At 39.4% G+C, this 20,980-nt stretch overlaps 2 protein-coding genes across 2 annotated transcripts; one reads left to right on the top strand and one right to left on the bottom strand.

Moving 5' to 3' along the window:
• The first annotated feature begins 185 nt into the window (after positions 1–185).
• Positions 186–7,347, top strand: LOC113651577 (sodium- and chloride-dependent transporter XTRP3). Its single transcript, XM_027160413.2, has 11 exons — positions 186–451; positions 635–775; positions 913–1,004; positions 1,451–1,681; positions 2,134–2,244; positions 3,081–3,322; positions 3,883–4,045; positions 4,147–4,351; positions 4,503–4,662; positions 6,247–6,412; positions 6,581–7,347. Exons 1-11 carry the CDS (start codon positions 328–330, stop codon positions 6,755–6,757), a joined length of 1,812 nt encoding a protein of 603 aa, XP_027016214.1. The 5' UTR covers positions 186–327; the 3' UTR covers positions 6,758–7,347.
• Positions 7,348–15,357: 8,010 nt separating this feature from the next.
• On the bottom strand, positions 15,358–20,587 carry LOC113636452. Its single transcript, XM_047808403.1, has 6 exons — positions 20,244–20,587; positions 19,838–19,958; positions 19,559–19,663; positions 18,743–18,929; positions 18,378–18,630; positions 15,358–17,935 (listed from the first exon to the last, which is right to left on the bottom strand). Exons 2-6 carry the CDS (start codon positions 19,927–19,929, stop codon positions 17,931–17,933), a joined length of 642 nt encoding a protein of 213 aa, XP_047664359.1. The 5' UTR covers positions 19,930–19,958; positions 20,244–20,587; the 3' UTR covers positions 15,358–17,930.
• Positions 20,588–20,980: the final 393 nt, after the last annotated feature.

The raw sequence follows: 20,980 nt of genomic DNA, 5'->3' as shown, positions 1-20,980 counted from the left end.
CACACACACACACACACACACACACACACACACACACACAGCTTGATAGTTAAAGTACTTTCACTTACAGTATGTTGTAAGTTCAGCCTAAAACAAAGACTCCACCTCCTGCCCATCCCCCATGTGAGGACACGCCCCCAATGTGAGAGACTGCTCTGTAATATACTCTGGGTTATAAACTGACACTTTACTTAGTCTTGCGCTCTGATCTCTTAGCACTGAGCTCAGTCGATCTGAGTTTCATAGATTTCAACATCAGATTTACTCACTTGGTTCGTGTTTATTTTTTAAAATATAAATATAGTAATAATTATTATTATTGGTTCAATGGAGAAGGCGGACCGGCCATCATGGGACTCTCCGACTCAGTTTGTGCTGGCATGTGTTTCATATGCTGTTGGTTTGGGGAATGTGTGGAGATTTCCTTATCTCTGCCAGATGCATGGAGGAGGTATGACTGAGATGTTAGAAATCCATTAAAACATGAAAAATATTAACAACTTTGGTGAAGACAAAATTACCCATTATGAGAGAAAAAGATTTTTATGTTTTAAACAAAATCTTACTAAAATAAATTCTAAAATATTAAAAGATTTAATACAGCATTGAAAGATGAAACGTGTGTGTGTTACAGGAGGGTTTCTGATCCCATACATCGTCATGCTCTTCCTAGAGGGAATTCCTCTTTTCTATTTGGAGCTTGCTATTGGACAGAAGATGCGTTTAGGCAGCATTGGCACATTCACTTCCATTAGTCCCTACCTAAGGGGAGTGGGTAAGGGATTCATTATGCTCACTTTCATCAGTCCCTAATTAGCAGGAGTTGGATCATGATGTGTGTGTGTGTGTGTGTGTGTGTGTGTTACAGTAATGATCGTGTTATATTATGTTTTTTTTGTCTTCTCACTTTAGGCTTCACGAGTGTGGTCATATCTGTCTACCTGTGCTTGTATTATAATGTAATTAACGCCTGGAGCTTCTGGTATCTTTTCCACTCCTTTCAGGTTTATTATTATTATTATTATGTTTCACTCATATACAAACACACTTCATCACATATTTATGAAATTTGGCATATTGATAAATGGTTTCGAGGCTTGACATGTTGAACTCTGTCTATCCATTATTGAACAATTCACTCTTGAAGGTGCCATAAGGGAAAAGTGGTAATGTCTCTGCAATGCATTTGCTTATTGTTCAAAGTTAGTGCATGTAAGTGCCATGAAGTGCTATACTGAAAAACACCCATGCGTCCGTGTACGTACATGTGTCCCTAGTGGCCCTGAGGTGTTTGGCCCCTTAATTTTTGCTTGTAGCTATTATTATTATTATTATTATTATTATTATTATTATTATTATTATTGATTTAGAAAGGTATTGTAGGTCATTGTTAATAAAATATATATATATATATGTGTGTGTGTGTGTGTGTGTGTGTGTGTGTGTGTAGGCCATGTTGCCATGGGCTCAATGTCCCCTGAACTCCAATTATACAGGATATTTAGAGGAGTGTGAAGTCGCCACTTCAACACAATATTTCTTCTTCCGTGAGACACTAAATATTTCAGCGTCCATTGATGAACACGGTGTTGGCATTCACACAGGTGTGGCACTCTGCCTCCTGCTGGCCTGGAGCATTACCTACCTCTTCATCATCCAAGGAGTAAAATCTACTGGCAAAGTAAAGACCACCATTACAGTCATAATAAATAAAAAAAAGATGTTTAATCGCATCCATAATCAATCATAGACAATTACTTTAATGAGATAAATATTCACTTCACAAACAAAAAGATTATGTTTATCGATCTTTATTTGTAACAAAACAATTTATTTCTACAATACGGTGGACGAGATTTAGGCCAAACTTAGATCTAGTTTAGGAAAATTGTAATACTACAGCACACAAAAAACTCTTTAGAATGTTTCCTCCCAGCTTTGTGGTGACAGTTTATGGAAGATTGAGATATGATTGTGATGTACATTTACAGCATTTGGCAGATGCTCTTATGCTGGCTCACCAGGTCACAGACAGAAAAGCTGAAACTCTGTTGTGAGGAAAAATATTCAGTGTTCAGGTGTTCACGTAATTCTGTAGCATATATACAGTATATAGAGATGTTTTGTTTTTAGGTGGTGTATTTCACTGCAACGTTTCCATACCTGGTTTTGGTTGTGTATCTGATCCGTGGCGTCACTCTGCATGGAGCGCTAAATGGAGTGAAATACATGTTCACTCCAAAGGTAGGATATTAAGGCTACAAACACACCAGGCCTGTTTGCAATGCACTTAACAAAATTAATACAAACCCTTCATCCCTCCATCACTTATTCCAATTTTGTGATGTAAATTATAATTATACACACCCTTAACTAATATTGATTTTAGTACAGCACTGTTTTAGGGTTGGGGTCTACCAAATTAGCACATCTGGTTTTGGTAATTGTATTCCAAAGATCTCTTGTGCACCACCTTCTTTGTCATTTCCATCTGAGCTTTAACTAGACCAACTCCAAAAAAAACTTCTTTTGAAGTCATTTTTTAGTTGAGTTACTTAGTTTGGGTCGTTGTCATGCTTCAAGATGATTTTTTCTTCAGCTGTCTAAAAGAGACCTGCAAGTTTTGTGCCAGAATTAATTGGTATTAAGAACTATCCATGATTCTATCTATCAGTGTCAACTGAACATGAGCAGACTGATAGAATGATGCTGCTTCATCACTGGTATGGTTTCTTTGGGTGATGTTTTTATGCAAACCATATCTTAAGGAATTATGCCCAAATGATTCTACCACTGTCTCCTCAAATGATAAAACAATATGCCAGATGGCTTTAGACAATTTAGGCACACTTGTAGGTTTTTTATTCATTCAATCTCACTAAGGAATATGAGAAATTGTCCCATACAGTGAATGTCCAGTCAGATATTCCTGCAGATCCTTTGTTTTGCCGTAGGTTTCTTGTCAGGCTCCCTGGAAAGTTTTCATTATGATTAATTCTGCAAGAATTTGGAAAACCTGTCATTTTAACAGGTGTGTGCACTTGATGTATATTTGTGAATGTATTTGTCTGTGTGTGTAGCTGGAGCAGTTGGTGAACCCTCAAACGTGGATTAATGCAGCTACTCAGATATTCTTCTCTCTTGGTTTGGGTTTCGGTTCTCTAATTGCTTTTGCCAGTTATAACGACCACAATAACAACTTTGAGCGTCAGACTCTTGTTGTCGCCCTCATTAACAGCGGAACGTCAGTTTTTGCCAGCATCATCACCTTCTCTATCTACGGCTTCAAAGCCACATTCAACTATGAGAGCTGCTTAGAGAGGTGTGTTTGTCTCTGTGTGTGTATTCTGTCATGGGTGTAGAAACAGATTTCTAGACCATAAATCAGTAACTATTTTAACACTGTGTTATCAAACATTAGCAGAGTTTATGTTCTGCCATAAAAAGTAAAACAATAATCCATTACAATAAACTGTGGTTGAAATTTTCCATTTCATTTGCAGCACTCAGTAGAGCTTCTGAATGAGATGAATATATTTTCTATTCCAGCTGAAGCTGAGGGGAGCGGGTGGTGTTTATTTTTATACTGAGGGCAGCGGGTGGTGTTTATTTTTATACTATGGGGAGCGGGTGGTGTTTATTCTTACAGTTTTGGAGCAGGTGAAATGTATTCATTCTGATGGGAGAGAGGTGACTACTCTTATGCTGATGATGGCAGGCAGTATTTACAGGATGGGAATATATATAGTAATATATACACTAATTACTGAAACATCTTTACTTTACCCTAACCCATGTTAGTCAGTTATTTATCATCAACTTTATGATAAGCTTGTTCAGCTTAAAATGATTTATTGTTCATTTGTTATTTGTTTATTGCAGGATGAGAATTTTACTTCTAAACACATTCAATCTTGCTGAAGATGCCATAAATAAAGAAAATATGATGTCATGGATCAGTATTTTAAATCATACAGATCCTGAGAAGCTCGCACTCATTCAACACAAAATAGAATCTTGCAGTCTGGAGGATGAACTTGACACGGTTTGTGCATGTGTGTGCTTGAGTGTGTGTGCACTGATCTAATGATTAAATGATCAGTAATGATCTGTGTTTTCTGTGTGTGTGTGTGTGTGTGTGTGTAGGCTGTTGAAGGTACCGGCTTAGCATTCATCGTGTACAGTGAGGCAATTAAAAACATGCCGGTTTCTCAGCTCTGGTCTGTTCTCTACTTCTTGATGTTGCTGGTGCTGGGGATGGGAAGCATGTTGGGAAACGTTACAGCCATAATAACACCACTGAGGGACCTCACAATCCTTGCACAAAACTTCAACCATGCCACACTCAATGGTATAAAACTCAATTAAATAGTCAATCAATAGTGAAGTCTAAACCAAGAACAATTCAGAATGATACATTTGAACAATTTGGCTACTTGGTGTACTCTCTCTCTCTCTCTCTCTCTCTCTCTCTCTCTCTCTCTCTCTCTCTCTCTGTTTAGGTCTGGTGTGTCTTTTCTGTTTTCTGCTGGGTTTGGGTTTCACCACACGTTCGGGTAATTACTGGTTTACGGTGTTTAATGACTATGGTGCAACATTCCCTTTGCTTTTCATTTTGCTGATTGAAGTTCTCGCCATTTCCTACGTCTATGGACTGAATAGGTAAAATGACTGGAAAAAAATATCTTACATATAAAAAATATCTTACATATAATAAATTCATACAAATTTTTTTGCATATTATATGATAATATATCTAATGGAACTTCTCATTGTACTGTTAAGTAGTTGATATCCCATTTTTACATTATAGTGCAAAACTATAAAAAATGATACCAGGTTTTGTATATAACCTGCTGCCCTGAGAATGGATTGAGATGTTGTGTAATGGCTGACATTATGGGAATGCATCATTGAGGACGTTATGTCTGAACCACTGTGTGCACACATGCCAATTTAATAGACACATGATGAAGAGAATATGCCGCAACAAGTCCATATAATGGCATCTACGTCATATCACTGGCATACTATGCTGTGTCATTGCTAACGCTGTGGGAACGTCAATATCCTGCCACACCGGTCAATGACTCGCAGACGCTTTGAAGGGCACGAGCAAAATGGAAACAGAACATCAAATCCCCTGAGGGACCTTGAACCCAGAAGTGGGGTCCAGGTTACAGAACCTGATAAAGGTGAGCAAAGAGGACCAGCCTGCCGCACCACAAATTTCTTGGAGGGGACCACCCCTGGCCAGACAAACATGGAGGAGCACTTATACCATGAGCTCAAGCTGTGGACCTTAGTTATCAGGGCCCTTACAGGGCAAAGCAGATGCAGACTCTCGTATTCTGACAGACTCATTGGGTGGAGGATCCAGAGCTTCCACATCTCGGGGTGGAGGTGTAGGATCGGCCCTTGCGCCTGAGAGAGGAGATCTTTACTGATGGGAGTCTCCCTTGGTGTGTGTCAACTTTGGAGGCAAACAGATACACTTCCACCCTGCTGAATATCTGCCAAGTGGAATCCCAAACTATCCCCAACAAGGTGGTTCTCTGAGAAGCACATACTCCTCTGGGTTCAGCCTGAGGCCTAGAGACCTCATATGGGCAAGCACAGCATCTCGATGACAGACCACCATAGCATAAGACTGGGCCAGAATTAGATAGTCATCCAAGTAATTCAGTGCAAATATGCTCTGGAGACACAGTGGTTGCAGGGCAGTGTCTATGCACTTTGAAAATGTGCATGGTGATAGGGTTAGACCAAAAGAAAGAACAAAATGTTGGTTAATTATTGGAATATCGAACCCGAGGAACTTCCTGTGTAAAATAAATAAAAAGTGGACACAGTCACTCCTCTTTCTAGGGAACAACAAATACTGGCTGTGAAAGCAGAGTCTTGATCTGGGAGGGGAACAGGTTTATGGCCCCTTTCCTCGGAAGTGAAAGAAGTTCCTGTTGACTTGACTAGAACCCACTAAGACACACCTAGCAGAATTTTCCACGCTGTCTGAAAGAGTTGTCAACCTTGTCCTTGGCACCCTGACAGGCAAGTGGCAGGTGCTGACTCAAAATGCCAGAGGCAGTGGGGCCAGGAGGTGGGTGTAAGCTGCTCTAGGAAGGATGCTCCTGTGAACATCCACATACTGATGGTTTTTAAATGAGTAGGTGCGAGTATGTATATGTATGTGTTGTATTGTGGCACAACTCGGCATAAGTTGGCGGATTATATTTTAATGTGTAGGTTTGAGAAGGACATTGAGGACATGCTGGGTCATCGGCCAAACTGGTACTGGAAGATCATGTGGATTTTTGTGAGTCCATTACTGCTGATCAGCCTCTTCATCTCCTACATAATAAATTACGTCCAGGGAGGAGCCCCGACATATCAGGCATGGGACAAAACCACAGTAAGAGATGCATATTAATTTAAAATGAATACATTACTTTACTGTAAATATAATATTCATTATATTTTATCAAATATTATTTCTAATCAATGTAAACACTGCGACTGATTTAACATTTAAAGTAAATATGTAGAAGAGATGTGTTCTCCTGTCTTTTGTCTTATTCAGGGAAAATCAGTGAAAATGGAGTATCCTGTTTATGTTCAGATCTTCATTGGTCTTCTCATTGTCTCATCAGTAAGCTGCGTCCCCATCGCAGCCATTTATGCATTCTGTTTTAGAAAAAAACGGACAGTAAAAGCATGTGAGGCTGTCAATACTGTATCATGCACCATAACACCATAACATACACCACAATTACCACAGATGTTCATGTGACATATTGTATAAGAATCAGTAGTTAAATGAGAATTAAACTTAACATTTATTATTTACATTTAAACAGCATAGTGATAGACAGAATATACATTAAATAAAACTGCCCATTTAATGTTTTTTGAACGGTTAAATACATAATTTACTTGTACAATTACAGATTTTTATTATAGTTGTATAATGTTGAAAGACTTTGTTCACGTGTGGAGTATGTAGGGTATCCAGTTAAAGAAACTCTACATATGTGCTATGTGTAGTTATAATTATTTAATCTAAAAGGCTGTGAATTAAATTATTTTCATTTAACATCTGTACAATTTAGATTTATTTATGGTTTGGTATTTGAAATGATATGATTTTAAAAGTATTCTGTGTAGAAAAACAGCAATCTGGTGAAAAATCCCAAACTTGCGTGTCTGTGTTCGGTGTTGAATCTTAGAGAGTTAGGTGTCGTATATGCCATTTTCTTTATTTTTTTTATATACAGTCAATGCATATTGTATTTATTTTCCTGTATGTGTTCAGTTTCCATGGAATTAAATGCATTGGGAGTAATGAAAGCTTTAGTGTTTTTATCATTTTTGATATAATCCGCTGCAGTATTTTAAGCTCATTATTGCCTTTTGTTTTTATGGGTCATGTTGTATAATTTCAGTGAGGAATGTGAGCTCAGTGTAAAGGTCAGACAATCAGTGGGAATAAAGTTCACCGCAGTGTGATCTCAAAGAACTTCATGCACCACATAGAAGTAAAAACTCAAACTCATTCAGTAAAAATGAATAACAAAGGAACAATTATTTATCCACTAGTTTATTAATTATATTAACTAAAATACGAATACATTATTTAGCTAAGAATTCTATGAACTTTTCAATTAATCTTAAATTCCAAATTTCTTAATTGGAGAGAAATTATAGAACGTGTGTGTGTGTGTGTGTGTGTGTGTGTGTGTGTGTGTGTGTGTGTGTGTGTGTGTGTGTGTGTATTTGAATGTATGGTGATGAGAAACATTTTAATGCTTAAATAATTGCTGCACAAGGTTTCTCATGGACACCAGTCTACATTTTAATGAGACAGACTGCAGACTTTTATCATAACAACTGCTGATAAAATGGAATAGATTAACAATCAACATGAACATGAGAACCTTTTTCACAGAAGGAAGAGTGTCTGTTTTAAACAATGTAAGTGTAATTTAACACAGCTACAGTATAACCTGCAGATTAACTTTCACAAGCTTAACCATTAATCTTTTGAGCCATTTAAAATTCTCATGTTCTGTTCAAGGGATTTTTCAAAGAAAAAGCACTCAAAACTTATTTGTGTTACTGACTGGATTTTAAATGTCGGATAGACATCCAACTATCCATGTATATTTGTACCATCAAAATTGAGAGTTTTTGGAGTAAAGCTTCACTTTAAAACGTTGCCCAATGGATTTCTGGAGAAAACAAAAGTACTTTACTGTTTGCACTTTGAAGCTAAACATCCTACCAATTCTTTACCTATGGGGCCTCAACAGTATATAAGGAGTGCAGTGCTCATTGCTGAATTTATGGAATGGAATGAAAGACTTCCAAGACTCTGACCTGTCTGCAGAATCTTTCCTTTTTCTTTTTTTCTTTTGCATTTGCTATTATAGACCTAGGGTTAGGGTTAGCATTGGAACAAGGAATATATTTTTGGTTGTAAATTTTGTGCTTCATATTAGTACATTATACTAGAAATGACTGCTTTCTAAACTCATTTTTAAGCTTTGATGGTTTTGTCATTCAGCTGGTTATTAATTGTGCTAATTATATGATATTATTTCAGTGCATATAAGAAATATGTCTTTCAGTCTGTTGTTCATGAGAGAACCAGCGTTCTGAATAAAAAATATGTATTTTAAGCTAAATTGAAATATACTGATTTTTAATATTTATTTATACATAGTTTATGTTGATTCTACATTAACGACGTGATTTACATTTAAAAAGAAAACAAAACAAATGAAATGTCATTTTCAGATCATGTCATTTTAGAACACAATTTCAGGTCATGCTTGCAAATGTCATTGTATTGTAATGGTTCAACTGCCAAATGGCTCAAGTTTTATAAATTATGGCCATTCTGGATCATTACAGGACAAGCTCTGCATCATTATTGCACTGCACCCCGCAACCTCCGATCTACCAGCACTGCTCGACTGGTTCCACCATAGAGGCAACCGTAGTAAAAATAAAGACTTAAGGTGGTATCCAAATGGGTTAGGGTTGGGTTAGGGTTGGGGTTGGGGTTAGGGACCCCAGACCATGGTCTCAGTCAAACTGAGACACGTTAGGCACGGGCCTGCCTAACATGCCCCCCTGATCATCCTACTGTCCCTTCCCAGCAAGCCCCCCCATGGGTATTGTGAGCCCAGTACCATAAACCAGTGGAGTCCACAGTGTTTTTATGCGGGGATCGTCCACATTGGCGTTGCCCCCTGTTCCAAAAATTTCTCACAATTGAGATTCGATAATAATTTTGTGGTTTTGGGTGGAGGTGGAGGTGAATACCTTCCTGCCTTCACATCCCTACAATCGATAATGATTTTGTGTTTTGGGTGGAGGTCAATACCTTCCTGCCCTCACATCCCTATGGTTAAACAAATAAATAAATAGACAAGTCAATTGCGCAACGTTTCGGTTGAAACCTTCTTCAGGCGCTGACCTGCCTTATTTTGGAAAAACACAAAAACAAAAATGACTTTTTTTAGAAATGAAACCAAGCAGTAAGTTAGGATTAGGGTTAGGGTTGGGGTTGGGGTTAGAGTTAGGGTTAGGGTTGGGGTTAGGGTTAGGTTTTGGAAATGTACAATGACCCCCCCATCACAGGGTCTTAACCTGCGTGGATGTAGCGGGAGCCAAGGGTGAGGCACTGGCCGGCGCATGTTATTGCACAGCTATCGCTCTGTCAGACTTTTGATATATTTAAAAAAAAAATAATAACAGGGAGGTGAGCCACTGGAGTGAGTGGGTCAGTCTCCAAGTTAAAGATTTCTCTAGAGAGAGATTAAATGTGTTCTTTTATTTATTATTTATTTCATTGTTTAATTAATTAATTATTTATTTATTTATTAATTTTTTGAATTTTCCTTTTTTTTTTTTTTTAGAATTACTGGTCTATTTTAGGTTTTTAAACACAAATATTTTATGAATTTTAGGACACATCATCAGCAGTGCACCTCAGACTCAACGGGTGTTTCAGCCTTTGTTAACTTTGTCCCTTGTTAACACCGCAAGGTTTCCCGAGACATTCTGGCTGAGTCGGCGAACAGGTCCGCGAACGAGTCCAACGCTGTCCTAGTAGACCCAAGGAGGCCGAAAACTCACCTTGGAGGCCGTATACTCACCTAGGGTCTGAGAACTGGATCGACGCATCCGGGAAGCGTTGCAGGGGCACTAGCCAAGCACCTCTTCATTAACACCGCAAGGTATCCGAGATGCTCAGTTCGTTCTTTTTTCCTAGCTAAACCAGGGGTCCAAAGTGCAACGCAAAAAGCATTACCTCCAGATGGCCCTGGGCGGGTAGCAGCCCAGCGGATGGCTTCCTTACGAATTCCAAATTGAAATTTTTAAGGAAGCAATCAAGCTTCTACTGGGTTGGGTCCCCAAGGGTTAAGTGTACATCAGCGGATTCTTCCCTACGTTATTCCAAGGCTGTCACCGATGGAATAGTTTCGGGAAAAAATCAGGCTTCTACTGATGTAGCCGCCCCCCAGCTCGAATCTCTATGGATCAAGCTGAAACTGTGTGCCTAAAATGAACCTTTTTCACCAGGACGGTAGAAATTTTAAATTTTTTGTGTGCTTTCAACTTTGGTGTCATCAGACACAGTAGAACATGATGCACATGGCAAAAAAAAAAAACAGCATATCGATAGCTCGAATGGTTGCTGAGATATTAGCCCTTGATTCTGTTCCCAGAATCCTCTCTGTGCATTTAGGCGGAGCTTATGTCAAAACGGCCTCATCTGCAGTATTAATTATGCAAATTGGATTTTTTTCTGATATAATTAATATAAATACATAAGTAAATATAATTCTGAATAAAATATTTGATTTATATTGATTTAGGGTTCTAATATTGAGTTATAATTGTAACTTCAAGTGGGTTTAGGCATTGTATTGTATGAAAAAAAATTTTTTTGGGGTGTTTAAAAAAATTTAGAGCCAAGATTGGTTGGGTTTAGGATCCAGAGCCCAGATTAATGTATTAGTCTAAATTAGATTAATCCTTGTTAGTTTTATCAATTAATTTGATCGATTAATCAATCAATGACATTAATTTAACAATCTAATTAATGGATTGATTTAAATTATTAATAAATCAATTTAATCAGTTTAACTAACTAATTAATTAATTAACAAATCAATCAATTAACTAATTAATTAATCAATCAACAAATCAATTAATCAATCAATCAATTAGATCTAATTAGGTAACTTAGTTCCTCCGTATTAGGTTTGTTTTGGATTTAGAGCGTTAGGTCCAATTCAAGTTGCTTTGGGTCAATTTTGAAAGTTGTCTTTTATGATTTTGAGATATGAAAATAATTTTTGAATTTTGTTTTTAGGTTTTAGAGCCAAATTGTAATGTTTAGGGATTTTTTTAGGGCCAAGATCGGCTGGGTTTAAGGATTTAGAGTCTAATTAGCGTAACGGTCCGAATTGGAGTTTATCTGTTATAGTTAGGATTAAGGTCAGGTTTAAGGCTAGGTTTTAGGATTAGGCGACGGTTAAGTTTAGGGTTGAGGTTAGGTTTAGGGCTAGGTTTTAGGATTAGGTTAGGGGAAAATGAAACGTAACTCTGGGAAGGTGACCCAGAGACAACGTTGTGCATGGGCCAGCCTCCCGGGCCTTGTTTTCGGCCATCACCACCACGGCGAACGAAAGAACTATAGAGTTATGAGCTTAAAGTGCTCTCGTAAAGTTCGAGGTCGGTCTGAATTAAAGTTCCGACCTCAGATGACGCCTAAGGTTATGTTTAGGGCTAAAGGTTAGGTTTACGGTTCCAAAAATTAGTGTTACGAACGCACTTTAAATCTCTGGTTATGTTTAGGGCTGGGAATTAGGTTTAGGGTTCTAAGAATTAAGGTTAGAGCTAACGGTTAGGTTTAGGGCTAGAAAACCGGTTAAGGTTAGGGCTTAGGGCTAGAAAACCGGTTAAGATTAGGGCTTAGGGCTAGAAAACCGGTTAAGGTTAGGGCTTAGGGCTAGAAAACCGGTTAAGATTAGGGCTTAGGGCTTGAAAACCGGTTAAGGTTAGGGCTTAGGGCTAGAAAACCGGTTAAGGTTAGGGCTTAGGGCTAGAAAACCGGTTATGTCTTAGGGCTTAAATCTGGAAACTTGCGGTTATGTTTTGGGTTCAGGAATGGAGAACGCACTAAATCCTATTTAGGGCTAAGGGTACAGACTAAAATTAAAGTCCTCTTTAGCCCAACGAAATCCTAAATGTTGAGACACGTCATCAGTAGTAAACCATAGAGTCACAGGGTGTTTCAGCCTTTAATTACTAGACACCCTCATCCATGGCGGCAAGCCGTAGGTCGATCACTCCCCGGCCCGTTTCCCAAAGCCAATTAAATAAATGAGTAAGTAATTAATTAATTTATTTATAAATTAAGGCACCAATTATTTTAAGAGAATAAATAAATAATTTATTTATTTAAATTATTTAAGATGAGGATCATTTTTTTAAGAAAAATAATCCTCTTACTTTGTCTATTTAAGATAAATGATTACATTTAGAGTCCTATTTACAATAATAAAGTGTTAGAGCAGAATGATTATTTATTTACCTATAAAGATAAAAGACGATTTAAAGTCCTATTTACATTATAATGCTAGAGCTTAACACATTACTGTTATCAAACCTGAACCATCACACAATAATACACATTTTCAGTACATTTATAACCAAGGTGAAGACCAGTAGAAGACCATGACTCACCTCTCTCCGCCCGTGGCCCTTTTTGTTAACACCGCAAGGTTTCCGGGACCACTCAGGCAGAGTGCTGTGCTATGTTGAGCCCACAGACCCCTGCGTATGACCACGAATAAGGCCAACAGGCTTCTACTGGGTAGCCCTCTAGGAAATATCTCTCAAAACGACAGTATAATTCCCAGCCAGGTTAAGTTTTCTCAGTGGCAGGCCAGACCGGGTTCTTAATCGGCCTAATTTTCTCACTGAGGGTGAAATTTCACTTTATATTGCAGATTATACAATATATCATGGCCAACATGTCGCAAAAAAACTTTTCTCTATCTTTTGTAGTTTTGTAGTTATGAGTTAAATGTACTCCAAAAATGACTTTGTGGGTGGAGCTATGCAAATTATAGGTCTGAAAACGTCTTAACCACTATTAAAGTGGTTGGAATTGAGTCAAGTTCTTCTAAAGTTGGATTTAACGGGATTTTGGATCGCTGCTAAGATAAGAGTTTAATGATTTAAATTAAAATAACCAATAAACGCCTCTAATTTAAAGTTCAGGCCAAAGTTTCAGGTCTAAACATTTATTTAGCAGGATGGAGCGTAGTTACAATCTCCCCCTTATTTTTAATTATATAAACCTAATCCGTGATTATTTACCTATTTTGAAGATTAATTAAGTTATTGTAAATGAAATTAATTTTAGGCCTAATAACCTACGACGCCTGTTTCTTCACTTGAATCTATGTTGATATATGAAACGTTTATGATTTATATATTTAATAAACAGTTTGTGCCTCGAGTGTATTTTTTGTTGTTTTTTTATTTTTTGTTATTACTGTGTTAATTACTGTGGTTTCTTGAATGACACATTATTAAGTTCAATTGCTTTTAAGAGGCTTGATGGACTGGTCCTGAACACGTCGGAAAATCTTAACTTCACCCTATTAAACATACTACAGCCCTTTATTGTGCAGCAATTTTCCTTATGTGGTCAATTTCTACTACACTACTTCATAGTGTGTTGTATCGGTTCCTTCTATGACAACATTTAGTTCAATAGATTTTAAAAAGTTTGATGACTATTCTAGAACATGATGAAAAATATTTATTTGGCCCTAAAGAACATACTACAAGTCTTTAATGTGCTATTATTTACTCTAGATGTTCAATTTCCATCATCACTCTATTCTATGGGGTTCTCCATTGGCAGAGCATCCAGTTCAATAACTTTTGAAAAGAGGCACACACCACTCCAGAACAAGTTGCTATGGAAATTGAACATCTAGAGTAAATAATAGCACATTAAAGACTTGTAGTATGTTCTTTAGGGTCAAATAAATATTTAGCAACTTGTTTTGGAGTGGTCTGTGCCTCTTTTCAAACGTTATTGAACTGTTATTCATGAGTTCGGGTACTTTCGGCTAACATTGTACGTGTTCGCGGATATTCGGCTAAAATCGGAAAATCTTACCACAAACCGCTGAAATCCTTCCAAAGTGTTTTACTGCAAAGCTTGCACTCATATTTACCGTGTAAACGTTTTCTAATAGTGTAAAAGACTATAAATGAATTTAATTTTACTTTAATTTCATATTTTTAATACTTGGTTTTTGTTTGTAATCGTTACGGTCGTGTGCAAAAGTTTAGGCACCCCTGACCATTTCCATGATTTTCATGTATAAATATTTGGGTGTTTGGATCAGCAATTTCATTTTGATCCATCAAATAACTGAAGGACACACAAGTAATATTTCAGCAGTGAAATGAGATTTATTGGATTAACAGAAAATGTACAATATGCATCAAAACCAAATTAAACGGGTGCATAAATTTGGGCACCCTTGTCATTTTGTTGATTTGAATACCTGTAACTATTTAGCACTGATTTATTGGAACACACAATCGGTTTGGTGGCTCATTAAGCCTTGAACTTCACAGACAAGTGCATCCGATCATGAGAAAAGGTATTTAAGGTGCAATTTGTTGCCACTCTTCAGAGGAGAGTCAAAGAGAACAACATGGAGGCCTCAAAACAACTCTCAAATGACCTGAAAACAAAGACTGTTCAACATTACGGTTTAGGGGGAGGCTAAAAAAGTTATCGCAGAGATATACTGTCATTGTTCACTGTGAGGAACATAGTGAGGAAATGGAAGACCACAGGCACAGTTCTCGTTAAGGCCAGACGTGGCAGGCCATGTAAAATATTGGAGAGGCAAAGGATGGTGAGAACGGTCAAAAACAGCCCTCACACCACCTCCAAAGACCTACAACATCGACTTGCTGCAGATGGTGTCACTGTGCATCGTTCAACAATCGTGAACCTGTACCGGAGAGTGACGGGTTGGCTTTAAAATCACTAAATACAGAAAAAAAAAATGAAATAATGACAATCTTGTAATTACTTTACACACCAGGATAAGATAGGATGGGGAATGGCAGGAATATATGGGTGTAAATCCTGAAATAAATATATAATTAATGTATTTTATATTAATTTCATTTCCTAGTTCCTAGCTATGAACATAATCAATCCCATCGATGTGTTTGAATGAAATGATAAAAAAAATCTAAATAAAAAATGCACACAAAAACAAGACGTTCCAAGCTGAGGCGAATCACAACGTCTTTATAACGTACAAACACACATTTGTCATTATTTAATAAAACAAGCCTCTGTTTAGTGTCCTTTGTAGATGTCTGTCTACATTATGGATAAATTATTTGGCCAAAGAGGCAAAAAGGTGCAACTGTCAATAATGTGGAGTCGTGTACATCTCCTCAGTGATTCAGAGTCGTGTACATCTCCTCAGTGATTCAGAGTCGTGTACATCTCCTCAGTGATTCAGAGTCGTGTACATCTCCTCAGTGATTCAGAGTCGTGTACATCTCCTCAGTGATTCAGAGTCGTGTACATCTCCTCAGTGATTCAGAGTCGTGTACATCTCCTCAGTGATTCAGAGTCGTGTACATCTCCTCAGTGATTCAGAGTCGTGTACATCTCCTCAGTGATTCAGAGTCGTGTACATCTCCTCAGTGATTCAGAGAGGACGCTGTAGTGAGACTGACACTCTGTTTTTAAGTAGTAAACGATTCGGGAGCCAACACACAGAAAATTCTCATATTTTTACCTGCTTCAGAAAGCACATTTCCCTTCATGGGAGAAAATTCCCTTCTTGTGAATTTTACACATAACATGTTGGATTAACTTTAGCACCTTGTTTAACTTGGACAAGAGAAGACTTGTCGTTGTTACGGCAACGCTCTAAACTTAACGCTTCCCCTCACATTCAAATAAATGGGAACTTTGAACCACTTTGGATTAATTTCAAAATGTAATCAGTTCACCGTCTGGTTACGAAGAAGGATGTTATGTAAATCCTGCAGAAATTCTAGTTCTTTCATTCAACTCCCCAATTTAAATATCTATATAAGGAGCAATAACTAGCTATATTTTTTCATACTACGTGCAGTTTCAACATGGTCTCGTCCACGGTCTCTGCTGATAGCCGGCGCTCGGGTGCATGCTGCTTTTTCACTAAATGAAAACATGATGAGGTTGAAGTCTTGTGAAAGCCTTTAGCAGCTTAAGCAACTCTCTGCCTTACAGAAGGAAGTCACTATAAAATTTCCTGTAAACACTCCACACACTAAAACGTGTACTGTTAGAATAAACTCTTTTCCTCAGGTGCTTCTATCGAAGAGTTCTTCATTTTGTTCTTGTCTCATTGCACATGCTTGCTCTCTTCCAGCTCGGAAAGACACTGTTCCAAATTGCTACACCGCTCGGGTACGGTGTTCTCCTTTATCTTCTTCCTCGCATGCTTGAGCACACCCTCCACACCCTGTGGTTTCGGGTGACGCTGAGGCAGCAGGCGGCCACACAGCTGCATCTCCGTCTCTTCGGCCACCAGTCCTAACAGGAACTGCAGGAAGAGGTCCATGTGTGCGTCCTGCCTGGCGAGCACCGCGTCAATGACGGGTCTGTAAAGCTCACTGACAGGTCGCTCCGTCCGCGTTCTTCCTCTCGGCTCAAAAACGTTTTCTCCCGTCACCCGAAACGTTACGTAGGTGTACAATGCAGCCATAAATTTCTGAATGCTGTGGTGGACAAACCCAAAGCTCCTCCTATTTTCTCTGGTGGATTCGCCTGTTTCGAATGAGATCCCGCCTTGATGAGTGACATCGTCGATGTCCAGTTGCAAACGAGACACGCTGTCTTCATGAAAGATGTTCTTGTTTTCACACAGCATCTGCAGTGCCAGCTCACCCATTTTCATCAAGAAGTGTTTATCTGCCTCTGTCCAGCGTGAAGCCTCGATCCCCGTACCGAGGTAGCGCTCGATTTTCCGGTTCGTCAGCACGATCACGTACTGCGCGTAGAAAGTGGTGAGCTTTGGCATTTGCTCGTTGATCCCTCGGTTCTGTAAATACTGCTCAAAAACGACCGACCCAATCCAGGAGAATAGAGGAAAATAGCAAGCGTCGTACAGACCTGGAAAACCTCTGACTTGGTGAAGTACTCGTCCCTCTGTGCATTGCCGAATCCTTTCAGGTCTGTAACCCTGCTAATGCAATTCTGGGGGATTTTCTGACATGTGGAACGATGGGCTGTGATCCAAATGCACGCGTGAGACAACAAGTCTCCTTTGTTCAAACTTGTGAGAAGGGCGTCCACAGGAGCCAGAGTCGTGATCTCGGTGATGCTTGGATTGTTCTGAAAATCGAGACGTTGCTTGCAGAGCTCCAGCGCGTCGATGACGAACAGCACAGGGCAGTCTTCACGTGCCAGGAATTCCGCTTTCTTTGTTTCAGGATAAAACGCGGCAAGAAACTCCAGGAAAGTCTGATCCGAGTTTCTGACCAGGTGAGGGTCACGACCCGGAAGAGCAAAAACAAACTGGAACTCCTGACATGCCTGCTCCTCCGTCCAGTCCATGAGGAACATCTGCATTGCCACTGAAAGGCCGATGCCCGGGACACCTGTTGTCACGACGACACGGACATGACCTTCGCTCGCGAGCGGAGAGAAGAGGTCGCAGGTGCGGATTGACGTTCCATCGTTTTGTGGAGTTTCCAGCACAAGGGACGACTCGACATAGACGTGCCTGATGTAGCGCTGTTGCCCCGGGCGACAGATTCCTTCGTAAAGACTGTAATAACGACGCTTGTGACTGGCTCTCAGTTCAAACTGCACCCAAGAGGGGGGAGAGGGAGAGGGGGAGGCAGAGAGGGAGAGGCAGAGAGAGGGAGAGAGGCAGAGAGAGAGCGAGAGAGGCAGAGAGGGGGAGAGGGAGAGGGGGAGGCAGAGAGAGAAACAAAGAGAAAGAGGGAGAGGCAGAGAGAGAGGCACAGAGATCGAGCGAGAGAGAGGGGGAGAGGGAGAGGCAGAGAGAGAAAGAAAGAAAGAGAGAGAGGCAGAGAGAGAGGCAAAGAGAGAGAGAGAGAGAGGGAGAGGCAGAGAGAGAGTGAGGGAGAGGGGAGAGGCGAGAGAGAGAGAGAGGCAAAGAGAGAGAGAGAGAGAGAGAGAGAGAGAGAGAGGGAGAGGCAGAGAGAGAGAGAGGGAGAGATGAGTATCATATGTTATGGCAGCTATAAACAGTCTTCCTCATTTCTCCTGAGCCCTACTGTACCTCTTCTGCACACACTCTCCAGACTGGCAGCAAGGTCTCGCTTGTTGATGTCGTACAGTGTGCGTATGGTGTTGTGTAACGTCTCTCCTCTGCTCCATTTCTCCAGCATTCGGTCCACCACGTCCAGGACGTCGATCTCACCCTCCTGCTCCAGCTGCCGGAACTCCAGCTGCCCGTCACACTGAGAGCACAGAGTGCGCACGAAACACTGCAGCTCCACGATGTTAAGAATCCTAAGTGTGTTCAACATGGCCTACACACACACACACACACACACAGGTCAGGGACTCATCTGGTTGTTGCTCTGAATTATCTTCATTATATCCAGGTGACAGTTTAAGCATTAATTTTGTCCCCACACACACCGTGAATATATAGGGCAGGGCAAGTTCATCTGTCGAATCTGCTGTAGAAGAGGGAGAGTGTGTGGGTTCAGGAACACTTGGTTCAGTCTGAATATTCAGCGTCTCTCTGCCTTGGGCTTCACTCGGAAACACATAACTCTCATTATCTTCTACCTCCATATTAATTTCTTCTGGGTACGGCTGCCTCCTGAAACACACACACACACACTGCTGCCCATTTTGCATAGTCGGTGGAGTAACAAAGGAGAGATGGAAGAAATAAAGGAAGGAAACATGTATGTGGGTAAGAAAGTAGTGAGGAAGTAAAGAAAATAGGAAGTTAGTAATGACAGACGATAAGGAAGGGATTTGGAAAGTAGGATGGAGGGAAAAGGGAAAAGACAGCAGAAATAAATAAGTAAATAAGAATGTATGTAAGAATAGGAAATAAGGAAAGAAGTGTGAAAAAATATCATTTAGAAAGGGGGAAAAGGTTTAAATACAGAAAAGGAAGTAAGTAAATATGTATTAAGTAGGTACAGATGTAATGAAGGAAAGATGTGAGAAGGGATTATTAATTATTATTATTAGTCACATATTGTTCACCTACAAACCATATCATGCTATATGTGCAATAAAATGTAGAGGGTGTGTGGGTATGAGTGTGAAAGTGTGTGTGTGAGCGTGTGTGTGAGCGTGTGTGTGAGTGAGTGAGTGTGTGAGTGAACGTGTGTGTGAGTGAGTGTGTGTGTGTGCGAGCAAGTGTGTGTGTGTGTGCGTGTGTACGTGTATGAGCATGTGTGCGAGTGTGTGTGCGCGTGTGTGCATTGAAGCTACCTTTGAGCAGTAAAGTATACCCCCTCATTATGGACACTGGTTTGTCGGTCTTGTGTGACTGAGGTGACGCCTGTTTCTGGCGAGTCTGGGCGTTGAATCTTGATCCTGACACACACACACACACACACACAGTATAATATAGAATATAATAAGACAATTTATACATTTCCAAGTTATCCATATACAATACACTCAAAATACAATTTTCTGAAGCAACAAAAATGATAGAAATAACAGCAAATGAATGACAGGTTTGTGTGAGAGATTGTGTTGATTTACCTGGTGGGTAAATTGACTTTAATAACAGGCTGATGAGCAACATCTTCAACGACGTCTTCATCATCATAATCTTCTGGATTGTCACTACACATGGAGCCGTGGAGGACGCTCCATCATAGTCCTAAATGAAACACACACACACGAAGGAATTAAACACAATGGTGAATTAATGTTACAGGAAAGTAATTAGTAAGAAAGTTATCTATTATTTAGAATGACATGATGTCATTAAGTGCCTTCTAGACACTTGTACGACTTTCCCCTGAACAACACTCTGTTATTGTGTTTGTCACACTTACTGCAGCTTCGTAAACAACAACGTAAACACAAAACGTCACTAATAATATACACGTCTAACTGTTGGTGTGAGTAAAATAAATGATGTGTTTAAGTTTCCACACGTTACCTTTCCACCTCCGAGTCGCTCATGGTGTTTAATCCTCAGTGTAAAACAGCTTAGAAAACCGTGTCCCTCATTTTGGGAAAGTAAACAACACCTTTCTCTTCCCTACACAACAAAACTCCTGTTAGCAAAACAGGCTAAAAGTCATATCACGATTAAATGACCTCATTCCCGCGACCATATTTTACACAATATTCGTGTTTAGAAGATAAATACACAACATATGTAAATAAATGTAAAAGAATAAACGCAAATTAAACCAGTCCGAGCGGTTAAAAACTAGCTTAGCGAGCCTTCTCCCGTCGCAGTTGGATGGCGTCAAGTTCGCGTCATTACTGCGGACGTCACAGAAGATCGTTATCATTATCAAACTTAATATTTGACATGGCATTTACACTATAAGCCTATAAGCATAACTTTTCACCTAGGAGATATTATATATGGAACAATAAAGACATCCTATACAAAAAGAAATCTCTTTTTTCACTAGCAAGAGAATTTTTGAATAAATTTAAAATCGCAGTTAGACCTAAAGAATTTGCTGTTGTAATGGATGAGATTCCCCCAAAAGTATTGATCCTTCTGAGGAACGCATTACAGGAGGAAGATCTAAAATTTGACAGATATTAAGAGTAAAATATTTATTGGTAATACAAATATTTTACAAAATAGATCAGGGATATGTCAAACTCAAATTCACAGTGGGCCAAAATATGAAACTGAGATAAAGTCACGGGCCA

Source organism: Tachysurus fulvidraco, chromosome 25 (assembly GCF_022655615.1).
Source record: "Tachysurus fulvidraco isolate hzauxx_2018 chromosome 25, HZAU_PFXX_2.0, whole genome shotgun sequence".
NCBI lineage: Eukaryota > Metazoa > Chordata > Actinopteri > Siluriformes > Bagridae > Tachysurus > Tachysurus fulvidraco.
The sequence above is the reverse complement of the archived record's forward strand: the minus strand, read 5'-3'. Positions and strand labels throughout refer to the sequence as shown.

Coding starts and splice junctions, on each gene's coding strand:
- LOC113651577 (XM_027160413.2), top strand. CDS start 328: ATGGAGAAGGCGGACCGGCCATCATGGGACTCTCCGACTCAGTTTGTG. Junction 776..912: donor TCCCTACCTAAGGGGAGTGG/GTAAGGGATTCA, acceptor TTCTCACTTTAG/GCTTCACGAGTGTGGTCATA. Junction 1,005..1,450: donor ATCTTTTCCACTCCTTTCAG/GTTTATTATTAT, acceptor GTGTGTGTGTAG/GCCATGTTGCCATGGGCTCA.
- LOC113636452 (XM_047808403.1), bottom strand. CDS start 19,929: ATGTGTAGTGACAATCCAGAAGATTATGATGATGAAGACGTCGTTGAA. Junction 19,664..19,837: donor AAAGTCAATTTACCCACCAG/GTAAATCAACAC, acceptor TGTGTGTGTCAG/GATCAAGATTCAACGCCCAG. Junction 18,631..18,742: donor CCCTGCCCTATATATTCACG/GTGTGTGTGGGG, acceptor GTGTGTGTGTAG/GCCATGTTGAACACACTTAG.